The 21,342-nt window shown below is 38.8% G+C and overlaps 1 protein-coding gene across 3 annotated transcripts in view; it reads right to left on the bottom strand.

Moving 5' to 3' along the window:
- The window catches only part of RCAN2 (regulator of calcineurin 2), a 94,635-nt gene that overhangs the window by 29,762 nt on the left and 43,531 nt on the right, over nucleotides 1–21,342 (bottom strand). Inside the window, exon 1 of one of the 3 annotated variants that reach the window (XM_042802966.1) lies at nucleotides 14,990–15,297. The exons of the other annotated variants lie outside the window; for them this stretch is intronic. Coding sequence (XP_042658900.1) covers nucleotides 14,990–15,076 — 87 coding nt within the window. The 5' untranslated portion in view covers nucleotides 15,077–15,297. Of the gene's footprint in view, nucleotides 1–14,989; nucleotides 15,298–21,342 lie in introns of those variants that run through there. 3 annotated transcript variants of the gene reach the window in all.

Here is a 21,342-nt window from a genome sequence, read left to right as displayed (position 1 = left end):
TTATTTCTAGAAAAGGCTTTTATGATTCAAGAAAGTCTCCTTCTGTAGCTTGCCAGTGAAAATTCATTTTCACCATTAATTGTTTATGTGTTTTATCACACAGAATATAGACTTTCTGCACAACAGGAACTGTGCTATCAAAAACAGAAAGACACCAGTGTGTGTGCATTTATATGTATTTAAAAAAAAAAAAAGAAGATAACAACAAGTGAAAGTCTGTTTCTCCTAACTAAAAAATGGCAGAACTTCCATAGTCTAAAATGATTATATTTATACATTGCACTGAAAGAGACAACTATAAAAGACTGCAAGTATATCATTCTCCCACATTCAATGATTTGGTGCCCTCAGATGAGCTATAATCTGCTGGGTATAATTGATCTTAATGCTGTTATCACTTTGAAAAGTTTAACTGTGAATTTGATTTTGCAGATCATGGCAGAAAACGGATGGAAACCATCTGCATAAACAGAGATGACACACTCTTCCCTTCATGCTGCTTCTATATTGTCACTGTAAAACCCATTTCAACATCGTCCTACAAAAAAATTGAAGATGCTTTCTAGCTTGAATAAAAAACACATGCTTAAAATATTTTTTTACACTTAGGGAGGCTGTTTTCTCCCCCAACAGAAGTCACAGTCTTTAGATGACTCTAGGATCCCAAGCTGCACAGATGCTGAAATATCAAAGAAATGCCATACATTACGTCTACCTGCCTAATTAAAAAAAAAAAAAATGAAACAGCATACTTTCATTTCCAATATATACCACAACATTTAATTAGCCTCTAGAACTTTACAATGTTATAGTACATAATGAAATCAGGAATTTAGCGCATGTCAGAAAAATGTGCTTGTGTAGGCCAGAAGAGAGGTTTTGGGTGTACTTGGGAAGCAGCTTCCCAGCACCCAAGAAGGGGCTACTGAGATGACAGACCCGGGCTCTGTATCAGGTACATAAGGGAAGAAAAAGAAGGAATGGTTTCTATCTGCCTCAACGGCCGCTAGTACTGTCCGCTACCAGACAGGATACAGATGAGGGAATTTCAATCTCACAGAGATATAATTGTTTTATTAGGCAGATGGAAGAAACCCCAGGGTGAAAAAGCAAATATTCCTGACCAAACTGCTCCCATGTAATTTTTCAACTAACTGGATAATTTCCAGTTGGCACAGATTTTGTTTAGAAACAAGAATTGGAAAGTAGACTAATCCTATCTTACAGCTAAAACCAGCACTGCTCTTCATCAAAATCATTTTCATTTCCTGATGTGAAAAATATATCAGTAACAGCATGGTATTAAAAAGATACTGGAGTAGCATTATGAAACTGAAGCCGCTCTTCGTAGAAGTTTGTATCCAGAGGAATCGGTAAGACAGCAACAAGCCTAGTGAGCGGCAAGCAGAGTGGTAACCAAATGTGGATTTTAGTTTTAAAAATACCTTGCTCATACAAATAATAAGTAGGACATATAAAAATAATCAGTATCCCACAGAGTCTAGTTTCTTGCCCTGTGGCACTGTATCACACAGTCTCTGCCAAAGAAAGGTACGTGCCTCGCAAATGCCATTCTCTAAGTCTATAATATGTGCATCTGCAGAGTTGGAGACAAGCGTGTAGACTCAAGGAGTTTGGCTTTGAGGTCAATGAGATTTTTCAAAGCACTAAAGTTTGGTGCAAATAGATTCTAAGTGACATGAGAAGATGGGGGACCACCAATTTTGTAGGAACTAGATAGTCAATAAAGGGAAGCAAGCTGTTCACTGCTGAGGATACATCTTAAAATGTCAGAGGGTCTCTCCCAGACCACTCAGCCTGATGCACAGACTACACCTGCATCCAGCTGCAAATCCACAAGCAGCATCAGCTGTAGCCTCAAGAATAGAATTTGCACTTTTCCATTTCAATGGAGCTGTTTACTTAATCAGTATGTGATACTAATCTTTAATTGAGAAGGACAAATTATCAACTAAAAGTGAACAAGTTCATCTTACAAGTCCCTCAGCACAGTCCACAGACTCTCTCTAAGGGATGCTCAAATCAGAAACACAGTAGGTCTGGACTTCCTACATATAAACCTCAAATTTGATGCAAAACATTTAGTGGAGGATAAATCAAAAGAGGTTGAAATAAAGAGTACCTTCCTATAAATAAGTGGTCTCAAAATAGAATAGTTCAATATATACCAATCTGCAGCCATTATCAACCACATACTTTATTTTACACAGACATATAAACTCCCATTAATTATCATTTTGCCATACCTATACCAATTACTTATTCCCAAAGTAAATTCTGCTTATCCAAGACATTTTAAACTTTTTCTTAAAGTCTATCTGCTCTGATTCTGTTTCGCTAAATTATAAAACTATACAAAATAGTTAAAGCTTAAGCAGAAATTTTAGCAAACACTGAGCCAATGACATTCAAAAATATTCTGTATTGTTTTCTAGGATGCAGAATGCATTGAATAATCTTCTGTTTCAGGACTGCTACTGTATGCCAAGCAAATGTTTTTATTCAGCAATACTTAGTGACACCAAGCTCCTTCCCCTACACCAAGAATTTGGGAGTTAAAATTGTGGGCAGATAGCTTCAATCACTACAGTTTTTAAGCAGTTTCAGTCTAGTTACCTGATACAAAAGCAATAAATAAATATTTAAAAATATTTCTTTATTCATTTAAAAAAATCAGACAAAAATGCATCAACTTCCCAAACCTCTAAAACTTTAAGTATGCCAATAATTTACTTCTGTCTAACATAAGCAGCATAGTTATTAATGTTATGGCCTAGCATTTGGCTTTGCTCCCAGCTGTCATGATTAATAAGAATTTGTTTTAGTTCAACAATTCTCAGATTATGGTTCAAGGACTAGCAGTCACCTGCAGAAAGCTGGCTGGTCACACAGTCCTGGAATTCCTCTAATATAATCAGCTGTTTCTAAAGATAAAGGTACTATATTTCACACGTCAGGAGTTTTCTTCTTAGGATCTGTAAACAAGACAGCAATATGCAATCTCATTTTTAGACAAAAAAAAAATCTGCATCTGAAAAGTCTAACCAGCCTCAAGAGACAAACAGCACACCTTCAATAGGAAGCTTACTCAAACCGAGCAGTGGCCACATTAACACAGAACCCAAACTAATAACCTACCACTCAGAATTAATGAGCTCAAGACCACCACAACAATATCCACAACTTGAGAGCTTTCAGTCAGCCTGACAAAAGAGTCAGAAAGCACCTGCCTCTTGCAAACCACTATCCAAGCACCAAGTGGCACTAGACTTTTATTCCGCAAACCCAGGCTCAGTAATAACTTCAAGAAGTGGAATAACCTCCTCTCACCAATAACTAGCTATAACAGAAGAGTGTAAATGCTGTAGTGACACTATCAGAAGGGCGGCCATCCCGGCCTCTTCACTAAGCTAAAATTCTTGCAGCTTTGCCACATGCTATCCAGTTGTCTGCATTTGCTTTAGAGTGCACTGAAAACTAGTCATGGTAGCACAGCATCAGCATACCAAAGAGAGAAAGTGATATGCACTGCCTTTGTACATCTAGAAATTACATGCAGGGAATTGTATCCTGGGCTGCATCAAAACAAGTGCAGGCAGAAGGTCGAGAGAGGGGACTGTCCCTCTCTGCTCTGCTCTCATGAGACCCCCCCCCACACACACAGTGCTGGGGCCAGCTCGGGGGCCCCCAACAGCAGAAGGACTCGGAGCTGCTCGAGCGGGGCCAGAGGAGGCCACGGAGATGCTGGGGGGGCTGGAGCAGCTCCCCTGGGAGGCCGGGCTGAGAGAGTTGGGGGGGTTCAGCCTGGAGAAGAGAAGGCTCCGGGGAGACCTTCGAGCGGCCTCCCAGGTCTTAAAGGGGGGACAGGAGAGGTGGGGAGGGACTCTGGGTCAGGGGGTGTGGGGATAGGATGAGGGGTAAGAGTTTTAAAGTGAAAGAGGGTAGATTTAGATTAGATATAAGGAAGAAATCCTCTGCTGTGAGGGTGGAGAGGCACTGGCCCAGGGTGCCCGGAGCAGCTGTGGGTGCCCCCTCCCTGGAAGGGTTCAAGGCCAGGTTGGACGGGGCTGGGAGCCCCCTGGGCTGGGGGAAGGGGGCCCTGCCCATGGCAGGGGGGTGGGACTGGGTGATCTTTAAGGTCCCTTCCAACCCAAACCATTCAGTGATTCTACATTTATTTTGATTACAGAAGTACAATACTGCTTCCTACTACTCACTGCAATTCACTAGAACTCAAGAAATTTGCACCACACAGACATGTAGACACATGAATTTCTTTATAAAGCTGTGATTTTGATTTCAGGTGTAGTCCTTTGCACTGAATTTCATACTGTTGCTTAATTAAAGGTTGTTCAGAATCTTGACCCTGCCCCAACCAGCATGGTATCACCTACACATTTACTTAAGCTTTTTCTCTGTTGACTAGTATCATTAATCTCAATCTGGTTCCAGGAATAAATGTGAGTTTATCTACTTACATGCCTTCACTCTTTGAGAATGAACCATTTCTGGTTTATACATTTTTTAGACAACATTTTTTTTGCACCCATCTTATAGAAATTATATTTAGACTGTAGGTTACTTATGAATATGACTGGAACAACATGAAAACTTTAGTCAAAATATCTACCTTCCACATCTCCTTTGTCTCACACTTCGCCAGTTGCCCTGTCAAATGAGGAAGGCATATAGGTTTGACATCATTTGCTCTAGACAACCCAGGCCTAATTAATTCCAAAGTACTTACAAACTTATTTCAAAAATTCAAGTTAGATAAAAATATCTGTAACTATCCAGGCCTTTCTCCCCTCTCCTTTTAAACACAAATGCTATTTCTTTCCATCTGCCATCCTCAGCAGTCTCTCTGTAACCTCTGAATTCTCAAAGATAATTTCAAATAATAGAAAGATTATTTCAACTATATCCTACATCTTCCTTTGGTAGATTTTCTCAGGTCCTGTACACTTGAATAACTGTCTTACCTCTGTATTTTTAGCAGTTTTTCTCTGATTTGGCCACTACTAGGGTTGTTTTTTTCTATTAATTTAGCTCATTATCTGTCAAATACTTTATATAACACACATGAAATCAGTCATATCGTAACCCTCCCCACATTGTTTGTTATGTATGTATCTTGTTGTTTATGGATTTGCACATTGTTTTCATCTTACTTTTTAGGCTATGTAAGACTTCTCTTGTTCTTATTTAAATCCTCTGCTAATCAAAATTCACTTTGTGATTTTGCACACTTGGTTTTCACTTTACATATAAATCTTTAAACTGCTGTAAAGCAAAAGGAGCATCTGATCTAGACATAACAGTCTCTTAACATACGTCCCATCTGTCTTTTGCATCAGGACAGACTATCTCCACTGTACAATCAAAAAGTGCCTCCTCAACTGCTAATTCTCATGCACTTCTCAGTCTTTCAGATAACCTTCTTAGAAGACACTGTTGACCAGCTCCATAAGGTTGCTGAAAATGACTATTTAAAAAAGTAATTTTCCTCGTTCATCTGATTTCAGACTTTATTTCAAAAGCTTACTTCAGAATAATTTTCACCAAAAAGCACTTGCCATTATTCTTCCTTAATTGCTAAGATCAAAATCAAAAATCAAATACAAATTACCTACTCCATTTGCTGAAAGAAGTCTGCCCAGAACTTTCTCAAAATTGGATATATCATGCCTTACTGTATCTCTTACTGTTTGGCTATTTTCAACAATTAGGAATTGGTTTTTATTTCTAGTATCATCTATCACGCTGGATAAAAACAGCAAGGGAAAACACACAATTCCTTCTTGCATTCCAGAAGTATGAAGCAGAAAGAAGGCAGAGAAGGAAGGAATAAAATATATTAAAAGAGAATAGAATTGCGGTTTGTGGGTTTTTTTTGTTTTTGTTTTTTGTTTGTTTGTTTGTTTGTTTGTTTTTTGGTTTTTTTTTTTTTTTTCTGGTAGGGTTTACAAATAATTTTCTGTCCCATGAATATATAGTTTCATCTAGCCACATTCAATCATTTAATTCCTTGTAAGACATTTAGCAGCAAAAAGTTGTGAGTTGAAGGGAGAGGGGCAACAGCCCAGAGTGACAGTTCACAAAGGATTTTGTTACCTGGGGGCAGAATGGAAGCCTGTGGAAGACGCTTTCAGGAAAGTAGAAGCTGTCAAGATTAATTTACCTAAGGTTTCAAGGATGCTAACACCTGCCTGGCAAAAGCTTTGTCACAAGGTCCTCCTGTTTTGACCATCACTGGGTTTTTTCAGCATCTTATGTCAGCTGCTCTCAGAATTCTTAATCATTCCACTACACCATGAGAAGTTGGTCATCTGTTCTTATCTTAGTCTTCCATTGATTATTCTTGTTTTCATCAGTTCTCCCTCCAACCTAACTTCTCTGCCGCTGTCACCCGCTCAATCAGAAGGCCTGCCACAACCTACCTACCTGCCCCAGCCTCCACAAGAGTTTTCTTCATTCTTGGTCTTGCACCACAGAGCCACTTCTGATGGGGGGGGGGGGGGGGGGGAAGAAAAAAAAGCCCTATCATCATACTAACTTCCCTCTCCTGAAAGCCTATGCTCCTGCTTCCTCATTTCAGCCACCTTTCTGAATAACCAACCGCTTTCCTCCTGCCTCACATTAAAACCACAGCTCACAGGACTTCCATCTATGACCTGCTCCATAAAGATACTTGCTTCTCTTAAATATTCCTCTTTGAGTCAGAAAAGCATTTCTGACAGTGGGTTGTTTTGGGGGTTGATTTTTTAATCAGCACTAGCAAATAAAATAATAATCTCCACAAACAAAACAAAACACCACCACTACCCCCCCGCCAAAAAAAAAAAAAACCAAACCAAAAACAAAACAGAAACAAAACTAAAAAGAAGTCACACCAAATCAACACCTACAGAGAAGTGGTGGTTAAAACAAATTTCCCAGTGCAGTTCTAATTATTTAGACAATGTATAAGTTTGTATACTTCATGGTCTAGTTGCTAGTTTTTTCTGAGAAACACGGGAAAGTAACCAAAACTGAATGAACCTTGTCATCAGTGAAGAGAATACTCTGCAAAGGATAATGAAACTTGAGGTTGGTAAACTTGGAGTACGACTTATACAGCGAACAAAACAATCTTATCTCCTCCATAAATGGAATTTAATTTCTTGAGAGTATTAGCAGTTTTTTTACCATAATTTGTTCATCTGCCTGCACATCTGACTTACATGAGTAAAAGGACAAGTGAGATATCTGCAAGGTTACGACTCCTCTGGCCATGACATGGGTATAACACAGCAGAACTCATGTAGCATGATTCAGCTGTCTGAACGCCTCCACCATTTACAGCCAACATATCAGGATTACTCACTGCAATATATGAAGCAGACAGATACTTCTGCTAGTGACAAATTGAGCTGAAGAAACTATCATGTACAGCTGCCTGCTGATACTGCTCTGAGCACAATAGGTTCATTGTGTTTCTTAGCTCAGTGACTATTATTTCAACAGATAGGACTACCTGGCACTGCAAAACAGGAGGCTCTTCCATGCTGCAGTACATTACTCCTGCTAAATATGAACCCATCCTGCAAGCTAAAGTCCATGTCTCTACCCAGATGCTGCCAGAATCTTAGGCAGATTCTGAAAGGTAGGCAGTCTGCGCTAATTCAAAACAAAACAAAACAAAAATATCAAAAAAACAACTAGTAACTAAGCAAAGCTCCTTGCTCTCCAGAAAACACCTAGAGCTCAAACAGCATTTGAGATTGAACATCTACAGAACCTGATTATTAATTACACCAGATCTGATACATTTCAATCCAGTGTCCTAATCAGAAAACTTATTTCCTGGTTCCTTAGTTCTCCATCTGCAAACCAAAACACTTGGAACTTCTTATCTATAGCACCATTTTGAAGTTTTTTAGCAACTCTAGGAGTACAGAATAGACACACTGCCATGGAGATGCTGTTGCAGCACCCAGCTCTGCCCAGGCCCATCCAGCTGGTTTCCTATTGCAGTTTGCTGTGCCAACGTCCTGCAAAGGCAGGCAGGGGCTGGTTAGTCCACCAGAGCTGCTACAGCCAAAGGCTTCTTGATTCAGCACCAACAGAAAAAACGGGGGCAGTTAAATGCATCACAAGAACACTGATGGTGTGGGAAGATGATCTGTGCTTTTAGGGATTCACATGAAGAAAGCAGAAATCAACCTGAATTCTAGATGGAAAGCATAGGCTGGAGACAAACTTGGTGGCTGCATGTGCATTTTAGAAACATTGTCAATGAGAAGAAAAAAAAAGTTTACTATTTGACCAGAAAACAATAAGTGTAGAATATCCTATACTTCAGTTTTTAGTGCAGAGAGCAGCTAAGCTGCCATGCCTCAAGCTAGCAGCAATTGGGGCTCAATTGTATGATCTACACCAAAGAAGAGCCACAACTCAACACTAGGAAGTCAATAAATACAGTTACTTCAAGGAGAGTTATACAGTACAGTTTCCAAAGTTTCCCATGAGGAAAATTTTAATTCTGTTGGCATTTAGAAGGAGAAGGTGATTATTGACACTTAGCCATACTAATGGGGAAAATTTTCAGGAAAAGCCCATGCACAGAGTCCTGGCACTACTATAAATATGTGGATAGAAAATACAAAATCCTGCAGCAAGTGAGCACTGACTGGAGGCTTAGCTTGGCCAGTTCCTGGACCTTGGCAGATTGTGTGTTAGCCAAGTGTTTGATAAACTGTGGTACTCTCCTTGTTCAGCATCTCTTCACCAAGGAAAAATTCACTGCTCAAGTCCACACTGTCACAGCTGTTTGTATTCTAGCATATGATTAGATAATATCTTCAAAAGCAAATATTCTGGTTAGCACATGAATGATCAAAACTAAGCAGATTATTTAACACCTTTGGTAGAATCACCCCTAGAAAATATTAAAGGAAGAACTGTCCAACCATAAAGCATATCCATTAGTCAATGTGCAAAAAAAATTATTGAAGAGATACACACAAGGCTGGGGTGTAGCTGCCTCAAAACCTGCAACTTCTCTCAATATCGAAGCTTAGATCATGCTAAGAAGCAGCAAATGGTATCAGCAAAGCTCAAGACAAAACAGTGCACATATACAGTAACTTCAGAGAAGAATGAGACTAGATCACTATAGACCTGAAAATAACGTGCCCTTGAAAAACTTTTTTTAGGAGAACAAAGTATTTGTATACTTCAGCTCTCTAGGTTCTTCTGGGAATTCTGACCAAAGCAATTATTTAATGAAGAATCAGTATCGCACTTGAACCTGCATTAAAGGTACCTCAATCTGTAGCTGTACTGATTAATTCTTCAAATCTGCTAAAGAAAATCATCTCTTCATTGCTGCTCACATAGGCTGGACCATTTATCAGTATAACTGCAAGGTCCATCTTATTCTATTACCTGCCTTGGATTAATGCTGCACCTTCTAGCAACACATTCTAGCTGTTATTTATTTTCATGTGACCACAAATTACTCATTGTCTCATTATCCTTATGAAGAGGAAATAACTTCCTGTGACTTCCAACAGAAAGGAGGATCAAAAAGAATACAACAACCTCTGATGTGTTCTGCTGTTCACTCGGTTAGTATTAAAAAGGTGAAGAATGAGAAACAGAAAGCATGCCACATTCACAGGTGCGTAAGCACCTGCAGCTGCCACTGACCTCCAGTGAAACAGCAGCATTCCCTTTTTCTGAGTCAAGAAAAAAGCAAACACAAATAATTGAAGGTAAGTCTATAAAGGGCACATCGTGACCCTTAGAAGCCTTACCATTGTATCACTTCTTTGGATACATCTTAAAGCTTTCAATTGCCTGGACAGGGAGGCTGTTAGAAGGACAAAAGCAAAGCTGAAACTATTTCTGGAACACAGGTTCCCTCCCGGCAGTGCCTCAGCCTGCAGCAGCACGGGGCGTGTGAGCCCCTGGTTCCCTGGCTCAGAGCCTCTCAGTGCTGACACTGAAGCCGTGCAGCAGGGTCAGCGTGCTGGAAACAGCCTACAGCTTCTGGGAAGTTTTGGAGAACAGAAAGAACAGGGCTACCATTAAATTAAAAGCAGAAGGTATCTCTGGACATCTACCTGCTTATTTAGGTACTATATATTTCTGTGGCTTTTGAAATTTTTTCATATTTACACCACAGCAACTAGTGCTTTATAAAAAAATAGATTACAAACCTCTTAAAACAAAGGTGACATCTTTCATCTAACTCCCTTATTTTGCATAAATTATATCAGTATTACAGATTTTTGAACACTGTAGAAAAAGAGGTTTCACTTTGCTCTCCAAACCAAACAGACCTATTTTAAAATCATTAATACAGATAGAGTAAATAAGCACGGAAGCTAAGTGTTTTCATTCCTCCTCTTTGTTACTTGCTCTAGATGAAGACAGACTGTAAACAGAGATTAAAAGACATACGTAACTATTTCTCAAGCAGAACTATTGGATCTTGATGATTTAACAGATGCAACGTTATTTGCAAATAGAAAGATCTATCAGGTATATTAAACGCTAGCAGAGATAGTTGTAAAGGAATCCTTTCAAGCCATCGGGGTATTTTTGGCAGTCATGCTGTTGTTGGGTTTCCTTATATCCCCAGTCTGTGGAGTCTTATGACTGTGCAATAGTCTCTTCCCACAAATCAAGCTCACATAGCTAAGGATAAGAATTTGAAAAGTGAAACCCTGAAACTCTCCCAACAAGTCATGAATTCTGCCACTGGGCAGCTGGCAGTATTCAGAGAGGCAGCAACACTCCTCCCTTTTTCTACAGCTTTCTTCACTTGACTCTGATCTTAGAGCACTTTAAAGTTTAACCTCAGAACATCTCTGCGAATGAGCTGCTTTTACAAATGGAGAATTGAAGCTGAGTGCAAAAAACACAAGAACCGAGTATGCTTTCGCCCTCTAGACCCCAGAAGCTTAGATATGATGCTGGACTGCTAGACCTCTCAAAGGCAACTGCAGGGCAATGACTGACCTCCAAACCATCCCTCCCAAACAACTAGTATCAGCAGTATGCTCACTCGAGCATTTGAACTGAATAGTGAGTTAACAAATTGACAGAGGTCCTGCTCCAGTGGGGATTAATCACCCAAAGCAATATGGCCAAAACAGTGAAACTATTTCTACCATTCCTATTGCTGCCTGGCTCATGTCCACATTATTTTTTCCCTGTTTCTATCCACATTACCCTAATCTTCAGATATGCATTCGATCAGTCTGGATTAGTATTTCTTCTCTGCTGCAGTAGTGCCTCACAGTCCCAAATCATACCTTGTTGTCTAGCAGAATGGTGAGTGTGAGCATAAGTGAAGAGAGAATATGAAGAATTAATAATATAAGAATATCTTGCTTAGAGTAAGAAGTATGAGTTTAAATTCTCTTCTACTGTTTCAGTGATATCTGGAATTTCTCTATTAGAAATAAACAAGATATTAATTAATTGCTTATGTAACAAACATCATTACATAAAATTATCATCTAGAAGAACCGGAAGAAAAATTTTAATTATCCAGGTGAGCTTCAAAGCAGAACTGCACTTCATAATTTCTGTGGTTGTCTTCTCAAGTTTCCCAATTCCTGATATACAAGCACTGTACAGTTAGTAACATCTTGATTAGCCTGACCCAGTTTTTGGATTATAAAAGACAATACAAAGCAGCAGCTGATCAAGCCCGAAAGGCCTGTTGGATGGGTACGTGGATGGTAAACCAACGGTGTCAGTGCTGTGGGCCAGCTGCCAGTTTCAGGGCATCCATACAAGCCTCCGTTTGTTGAAAAGATGAGCCACTCCAAACGCTGAAACTAAAAAGCTTTGCCGTCCTGTTCCAGAGGCCAAATGGAAAAAAAGAGTATTTCTGAGCTTGTCTGCCAGATGCTAAGAGCACAATGCCTACAGAATAAGGTTACTTCCATAGGTGGAAAAGCAGCAATAAGCCAAGCAGCTCACTCCACTCCAAGCCCTGTGCCCAGCAGCAGCACCTTTGCCTCTCTGTAAGAACGCCCCAGCACTGAAGGGCCGTTGCTCTGCAGGAGTGACAACTTCAGGAGGCATCACTGACACGTGCTGCGAGAGCTCCTGCTCTACAACCCCAACACATACCCAGCTCTTCCACTGCAGGCCTGGCAAAGCGGGCAGCTCCTGCCCACCCGCCTCTTCAGCCCACTGCCTGCCGTCAGCCTCCCGGGTGCCTCCGGCCCACGATGGCTCCGTACAGCTAGCATCCTTCTGCAAAGCCTCATTTCAGTTCTAACCCTAAACTGGAATAAAGTGAGTTATGCTGCAAGCATACCCTAAAACACAATCCTTGCTGACATTAGAGAACTACTTTCACAGGACTAATATAGCTCATTTTAAGAAAACTCATCAAGCACCACATGTATCATGAAATCTTTAATATATCCACTCTAACACTGAAGGAACATTCCCTTCACACAGCCATCAGGTTCCCTAAAAATAAATAAAATAATAATAATAATAATAATAAAATAAAAAAAAAAAATATCTTTCTGCTATGTGAAAAGCTTCAAAGCAGAAAAAAAAATTGAAAGGACAATAGCTTGGACTTCAGTTTTCAATGCTACTTGTGCCTTCCAGCTGAGCTGCAGAAGGGCTGGGCAGAGAGGTCCACACGGGAAAACAAGGGAGAGGGGATGGCAGAATTTCTGTGCTTGCTTTTGCTCTTTTACTTCAACTTCCACACCCAACTCTTGTCAGAAATATCCTCCTTCCTTTTCAACCTTAAAGCTTGATGTTCCCGTCATGATCCCAACAGTGACCAAAAAAAAAAAACCCCACCTTGAAGTGAACACCTTTTGCAGACAAAAGAAAAAAAAAAAACATTTTTTTTTTTATTATTTTTTTAAATATTTTTTTGCTGCAATTCTCCTGGGTGCAAGCAAAGAGCAGTAGGTGTCTCCACCTTTAAAATATCATCAGCGCCGAAACTTCGACAGAGAGGATGCTGCTTGCGCTGCCGGCTGCTGTGTGGAGAGACTGGGGACCAGTGCAGAGCCGGTTAGGCTGGAGCACTGGAAGCTGCCTGGCTGCTGCAGCGTGGCTCACAGCCTCCCACAACCGAGTTTGTTGACAACTAAGTGAAAATTAGTCTGCAGTGAGCTGTGGGTCGCTGAGGACAGACTGCTTCTAGCATCTAAGCCAGGCAATTTCAAAGTAGACTTACCGTTCCTACGCTGCAGTGCAGTCTGCAGTGGAGTCTCCACTGTAAATATACCCAAAGTCTTTGCACTCAACATTTTAGTTCAAACATCAGAAAAAAAATAACTGGAAAAATAAAAAAAAAATCCAGTTTTAACCAAAGCAAACAAAGTACAGAAAGTCCAAGTAACATGAAAGGCATTACAATTCCTATAATGTCTCTGTAACCCTTTTGTTCTCTTTTATCCCATGTTCCAGGGCCTCACTTTCCAGATGCTGCAGCTCAAATTAGGCTAATCTAAGTCTCACCAAAATCAACGGAAAGCTTTCTGCTGATTTTATGGAAGCCAAAATTTTGCTTTTTCATTGCTCCTGTTATCTAAATAAGGATACAAGAAGATCACTACAACTTTAATTTCTTGCATAGTCTTATGTTGAACATGGATCAGACACTAAAAGGCAGCTGCTCCAGATACAAGCTCATATCAATGCAGGTGTAATTCCTAAATTTAAAACCATATGTTCTTAAGTAAAAAAGAAGAAAAAAAGAAGAAGCAGCAGACAAACATTTTAGTACTTCAGAACACTACAAGAAACATCTCCCAATGCAAGCAAGATTGCTCAAATATTGAATTATTCAATATTCCATTTCTAAATCCAGTATTAAACTGTTAAGAAAAATCTTAAATTAACAGTCCTTTGCTGGCAACACAAAAGCATCTGTACAAAGTATACGTGGTATCACCTGCTACCGAACCAACAGGGAAATAAAAATCATAATAACCTCTTGCAATGAAAGTGGGTTTATTTCCAGGTATTTCCATTGGGTTCAATGTTTGACTCAGAATTAAACAGAACAGGTGTTCAAAATTTGGCCTCCAATTGTAAATCTTTTTTTTCCCCTGTTCAATTCTTTTAATACTAAGAATAATCAGATTAGAAACTAATGTTGTCTGTATCTTTGTCCTTTAAATAAAATGCTGAATATGACTATTACATCTATGAGCTCTTCCAGATCATCTGTGAAAAGCATACTTAAAATTCCTCTTTCAAACTTAATTTTCAGGGATTTTCTTGCAGTAATATGAGAATAAATGAAAAATACAATTTATTTTAACAGTAAGCAATTACACACAGTGACTTTTCTACAGCAGCTGTCTAATTAAGAGACTATGAGCCCAGCATATCAAGCCTTGGATTTAAGCCTTGTTTTTGGGGTATTCATATGATATGCAAGATGCACAACTTTTTGTATTCTGCTATATTGCAGATGCACCAACATACTTGCTACAAACTTTTAACCCTTCCCAAAAAATTTATACTTGTATACATGATTTAGTTCTGAAGAAATAAACAGCTACTGTTCAACTGAGTAAAAACATCTGAATATTATCAACATTGATAAATAACATTTACGGCAAGCCTGATCTAAAAAGTGACACTGGACTAAAATTCTCTTGACAAAATGAACAATTAATCACTTGTAAAGAGTATGAAACATGCATATGCACTGATGTCAGTTATATAACCCATTTCTTATATCATTAAAGAATAAAGACCAGCCTCTTCTTTCAGCTTATCAAAACACAGTAACAAGCAGGCACATTTCTCTCCCATATTTCTCTCCCCTAATTAACAGATTTTTTTAACTGCGTGTCTTTTACTACTGCAGCAGAATCTCATCTGCCTCCTCATTCTGAATCGCTACATACAAATGGCTATTGCTCCCAAAGGCTTTTCTAAGAAGCATCTGTAACAAAGAATTGTAGGTGCATACCTTAACCTCTTGGTTGGTAAAAATCTCCACATCAACCCCACAGGCAACCAGAGTGGAGACATCACAGTCCATGCTACGGGCTGGCATCCCCCCCTTTTGTACACAGAGTTAGGAAACCTCAGAGTAACAAATGATTGGAGAAAAAAAAAAAAAAAAAAAAAATCTTCAATTCAGTATTGCAATTGAACAGTCCAAAATTCTGTTTCAATGCTGATAATAACTGCAAGCTTCCGACACAAGCTCTTTGCACTTAACTGAGTTGCTCCTTGCCTTCCCCTCGTACACCCACCAACTGAGCAGGCACAGCATAGTAACAGCGCTATTCCATCTCTCATGGCAATGACATCACCACAAAGACTGACATAAGCTAAATCTATTTTTTCAACCCTTTTATCTCTAGGCAGCACAGTGGATCAAATTGAACATGATTATGTGCTAAATCTGAACTCGGACTAAATCAATTCAAGCAGCGTTCACTGGCAACTGAGTCATAGCTGTTGTTTCAGCCGAGTGCTTATGTTGGCAAAAAAGATCGCCTGACGCTGAAAGCTCCACTCCGAGTGTAAATTAACTCAGCATTTAAAGCTACTAAGCTCAAGGTAACGTTTGTTATTTTATTATACTTTAAAATCTACAGCAGAGGACTAACGAAAAAAACAAAACAAAACCCAACAAAACCCTCAGCATTCAGCTTTTAATAGCTCTAAATCTTCTTTTTTAATAAAGCACGCTATATAACCCCACACGTGAGATTAGAGAACACCTAGTCCTATCATCAGAAGTGATCAACATACTGCAAATTGGATCCCAGTACTTAGACATACAAGTTGCACTATGATTCATCTTCAGAAAGATCAGAGGCATGTCAGAGGCGTGTGTGATTTGGAAGTCAATAGCCCTTTTCAAAGAACAGAGTGCAAAAATTTCCCTTGAAATATGTTTGCACTAGGCAACCTTTATCCCATCTGCCCTTAGGGTTACTCCTTCACAAAAACGTAACAGTATTCAACCAAAAGAAATAGATTTAAGCAAAGTGAAGATGTTTTACACATGCTGAGTCAGTGGTCTGTTTATTCTTTGCAAGTTTATTTTTTAATGACAAAATATCTACAAATTTGGGACTTCTAAAGGTGATCTTTATCCCAGGCTTGCACCATTATTTTTCCGCTGATGTTTCATTCTTGTAATCCATAAGTTAATTGTTGCAGACCTAGAGATGACATACAAGGGTAAGTCAGATATTAGGCAGAATTAAAATAACTATTGACACAAACCTAGCAGCAGCACAGAGCTCAACGTAAGAGACTCTTCTGCTTAACTCTGCTTCACTGACAGATACTGCAGCTTGTACCACGTCCTGTGATGCTGCACATAGTTTCCTACTGACATTTAAACCAGGTTGTCTAAAACGATCTCAGACTGTATGCTGAACCTCAGTCAGCTCGGACTGCAGACGACCATACCCTTAGTGAAATTCAAAATTAAGACACCTGGGGAAAATAGATCAAGTTCTTTGCACCAAAACTGTGCATCCACACACCTAAAAGCAGAAGCAGCTTCAGACTAGACTCAAGCCACCCAGCTTCCCATTTAGCTGTTTTGCCAGCACCATAAATTTGTTAAACGTGGGGAATTCCAGATTGAATGGTGACAGAACAACCTCTGAGAAATCCACTCTTTACCACTGTGAGCTGGCAATAGGGTTAGATTCTGATACAGAAAAGCTGAGATCTCTTACCAGAACATTCTTTTCCAAATTCTATTAAAATATTTGGTCGCTTTTTACTTGCATTAGGTAGTAGCCCCCCTCAGCAGGGGGGCTAATTAAGATCCACAGCCAGAAAAGAAACATATCCCAGCACTAAAGATTTTACAAACCAAGACTATACCAATCAACAGAAATGGATAGGGTAGTACAGGGCAGCAAATGAATCACTATTGTTTATCATGATAATCAATTGTGTTATACATCAGTCACTTAAATCACTGTCAAGGAAAACACTTTTTAGAAAGAATTTGAAGTTAACATTTTTGTGCATGTTTAGAGGAACTTTTAGTCATATATTTGAATATCATATATATGTGATGTCATAGAAAAAAGCCATAAAGATGCCTGATTGAAGTTTTAAGCAGGCAGCAATGGAAAAATCCTGTCATCAGAAAAATGAGAAGTTAGTAAATGGTTATAAAAGAGCTGGAAGGAAACACTGAAAACAAAGACGAGTCATGTATATCTGAGCCTAATGAAAGTTTTAGCAGTAATGGACCAACAGAACAAAACCCCAAACATTTGAAAAAGGAAAAGATCAAGAATAAGATGACGCTGATCACTAAGGTCTAGAAAGGTATCCAAAGTGAAAGTGCTGCCTGGCCTGAGTGTGATTTCATGGCAGTGACAGAAAAAAGATCTTACAATACAGAGCTACGCTGGATAGATCCATAATAATTTATTTCCTTTTTTCATTTTTAAAACTGTCACCTATCAATTTCAATAGCCGATCACCTTCACCTTCTTATGAAAACTGGTACCTGGTGTGTGAACTGACCTGCTCCTATTCATGATTATTCTTGCACTGCTACAATTCATCTCCTTTCAAAACAGAATCATTGCAATTTTTCCACTCCATCCGAGTAAGGAAACCTTAGTAAGATCACAATTGCTTTAATTTCTTGTTTCTTCTTTCCCATTCCTAAGCATAACCTAGTTTTTCCACTTAAAAACCACTCTAGCTCACTAGGGTATTTTCGTGAGCTCTTTACAGAGACAACCGAGTTGGTTTTGCTTCTTGAAAATGGTAAAAGACTACCTAGCAGAACTCTACAGAGTGTTTGAGTACTTCAACTTACATCTTTTGATATATGTCATATTCTATCTGTTACTACTCACTTCTCATTTGAAATCAAGACATAATCCTATGTGAGATTTTTTTCAGGGCACTTTACAATTCCTTATAGTCTCATCTAATGTTAATAAAAAATTTCATTATTGGATAATTTAGAATTGATTAATATTGACTGCTTTCTCCAGATCAGGAGACTTGCTTTTCAATCAAATTTAAATAAAGGTTCTTTCAATTTCTTTCAAAAATATTCTTAACTCTAGCTCTAGATGGTCTTGCTCAGTTCAATCCAACAAACTGCCAATGAAAAATAAAGCATGTTTCATGCACATTTTAAACTATCATATTTAATAAACAAAAACTGATAGGCACATATGCACTTCAGCATAATCGAACAACCTACTCCTTCAGTAGGTTCTCCAGATCACAAACTGCTACTAATCACAGCTTTTGTACTACCGTGAGAACAGGAAAGCTGCTCTCTTGTTGGTGGGTGCTAAGCCAGAGGATTTGTGGATCACATATATACCTTAAAGCTTCACCTTAAAGTTAATGACCAGACAATAGATGGACTATTACTACTGACCAATACAAGCAGATTTTTTTTTTTTCCCCCCAAGTAAAACAGTTGGTGCTGAGGACCTGACATCACCAGTTTACCTACTTCAAAAGGGATTATTTTAGGTTAGCTCTAGGATGCCCTGTGGACTGGTACCCAGCAGCAGCACAGTAGAGACAGTCCTGGAGGCATCCTCTGGTTTCTGATCCTCTGGCATCATCTGAAGGGAACCCACACGCAGAGTGCTCTGCGATGTGAGTCAAAGCACAGACAGTGGAAGGCCATTTCAGGAGAAAATTAGCTGAACTAGAATGCTCTGTAAGTGCATCCAAAAGCATATAACTATACTGTCATCCCCTACCAATTGTATATTGAGCTTAAGACCATGACCACTAATTCTGAGAATGGAGAGAAAACAGAGAGTTTTGAACAGTCATTCAGAAGTTTGTCAATTCATTTCAGGCTTTGTCTGTAGTAACAATTGTGTATGTAATTAAATGGGCACTATTCACTATGCGTGAATATTTCAGGGCAATTGAGACCTACTTGTATATCTAGGCTGAGTACAGAAATACCAAATTTTTACAGTTACTTTGATAGCCATCAAGCAGGTTCTAGAACTCAGAATAACACTGATTAAACTTAACTCTGGGTGGTATTGTTCCTTCACAATAACCAAAGTAATAAGCTTCACTAGAATCTCTGATGATTACACACTTGATGATCATGTCTTATACTTGAATCAGCAATCCTCTTCAAAAAGACAAAAAGTTTCCGAAATCAGAGGAAAATAAGTTGTATTGTTTGAGCCAGAGACAATCTTGTGTTCTGGATTTGTGCTTGGGATAGCACAGTCCTAGTCTACAACCTTTACTCCCGTGTGTGGAATTTTTGTTTTTCTACAGTGTTACCATAGTTATAGCTATGTCTCAGCTTGATACGTATAAATAGTACCACAGATTTAAAGCTTTTCAAGCTCAGCTCTCAAGTCATTAAAACAACTTCTGCAAAATCTTGACCCGCCTTTTGCAAGCAAACTACTACTGATTTAACCTTAGGGAAACTTCACTGTATCTAGACCTCACAGTAACATCTGTAACCAAAAATACCAGCTAAATTCAGAAGCAAGTGTGACATTTTTTGCTCACTGGATGAAGCTCGTGCTTATTATTCTAGTAATAGAGGGATTATTTCTGTAGCAGTTCTACATGCAGGTGAAAAGCATATTAAGATGCTGTACATATCCAGAACAATAAAAAGAAACCCTACATCAATGACCCTTTGATGCTTGAATGGAACACTGTAAATAGATTCACATTATGTCTGACAAATACTTTTAATGATGTGCATCTTCATCGATCTCATTCAGCCTACTACACAAGTCAAAAAGTATTTAAACTGAGCTCCCTTACATACCTGTCACTAGGAACATACTTTGACAAATATAATCCTATTTTTTAACAGAATTATAAAATATAAATACTTTTAAAAAAACATAAATATTTAGTAATGTAAGAGACAGCCCTGAAAAAAAAGCCCAGAAAAATGACAGTTCTTCCAGTTTCTCTCCCTGCAGCAGAAGATAAGAAAGACCAACCAGATGCATTCTTGAGGAACAAAGTTAGCACCTTCAAAGAGGTCTTCCATAAAGACATTAAAAAGAATGTGCATAATTTTTTTTTTTCTTGTGACAGTGAGCATTGACCCGTGCTAAAGTAGATTACTCCTGAAAGGATGGAAGTAACAGGTAAATCCAGCCAGAGGAGCACACCAGCAATGCACCAGACCAGGGGAATCTGGGCCAAGAACTGGTAACTGAGGGGAGGAGGTGTCCTCCATCTCTAGCTACGCTGCAGTTTACGCTCTGTGTATGTTGAAGGGTGAGAGGCTGGCACTTTCAGGACACAATTCGGAGAGAGATTTCTGAAGTTAAGGGAGATGAGAAAGCAAATGAGATAAAATAACTTCCCCAATGCTATGAGCTGTCTAGCTATCACTATCCTAGATGAATTCACTGTTACCTGGAAATAATATTCCCACTCTTACTTCCCAACCAGAATGGCCATCAAATGTCACTCTGTTAAATTATGCCCCTTTCAACAATGCTGTGACGGTTTTAACTCTGGATGTATAACCTTTTCAATAGACGAAAAGCCTGAGATTCCATTAATACCCATTAGCAAACTTCTAGAACAGTCAACAGCTGAAACAAGGGTGTTAAAGCCTGAGGAAGCCTATTTGCACAAACCTACTCTTTCCTAGGTTCTAAATTACTACCAAAACTTCATGAATTTTCAGAGGCTATGGAACACAGCAGTATCGAAGACATGAAATAGAACATCTAGAGCATTTCTGAACCCCCCTCAAAGATGATAAATAGACAAATTAAACATCAAATAAAATATCTTTAAGATACAAAATTTGACTGGCATTTACAATAAATAAGGAACAATGAACTATCCAACAGCTACAAACCCACTGATTTTTCCACAGTGAGTTTGAACCCCAAGCTAAAGTTTCTATAAATTCTAAACTGGCAACAATTGTAGCAAAAAAAAAAAAAAAAAAAAAAAAAAAAAAGACGACTCTGATTCACCCCTTCTCATAACAAATAATCACTCCTGTGGTTTGAAGATTTTTAAAGACATGGAATTTTGGCCAGAGAAAAAAGAAGAAAATGAAAGTTTAGTTAAATTTAGAATAACACTAAATCCTTGTATGTGCAGAAACTCTGGACCTTGGAAGATCCCTGGCTGAACCATGCCTTGGCTGGGCCTGATTTTTGTAAAGGTAACTTTTCTGTATTATAAGTGATATTTTGCTTTTCTGTAGGTAATAACTTTGTTAGTCACATTTACAGATCTCAGAATCTGAGGGCCCAACAGTCAGAAAATAAATCATAAACATTATGAAGGATTTCTCCCTCCTTTAATAAAGATAATATCAAGCAACTC

The sequence above is a fragment of the Tyto alba genome, unplaced genomic scaffold, assembly GCF_018691265.1.
Source record: "Tyto alba isolate M040663 unplaced genomic scaffold, T.alba_DEE_v4.0 Super-Scaffold_40, whole genome shotgun sequence".
Lineage (NCBI taxonomy): Eukaryota > Metazoa > Chordata > Aves > Strigiformes > Tytonidae > Tyto > Tyto alba.
This window is presented reverse-complemented; position numbering and strand designations above follow the sequence as displayed.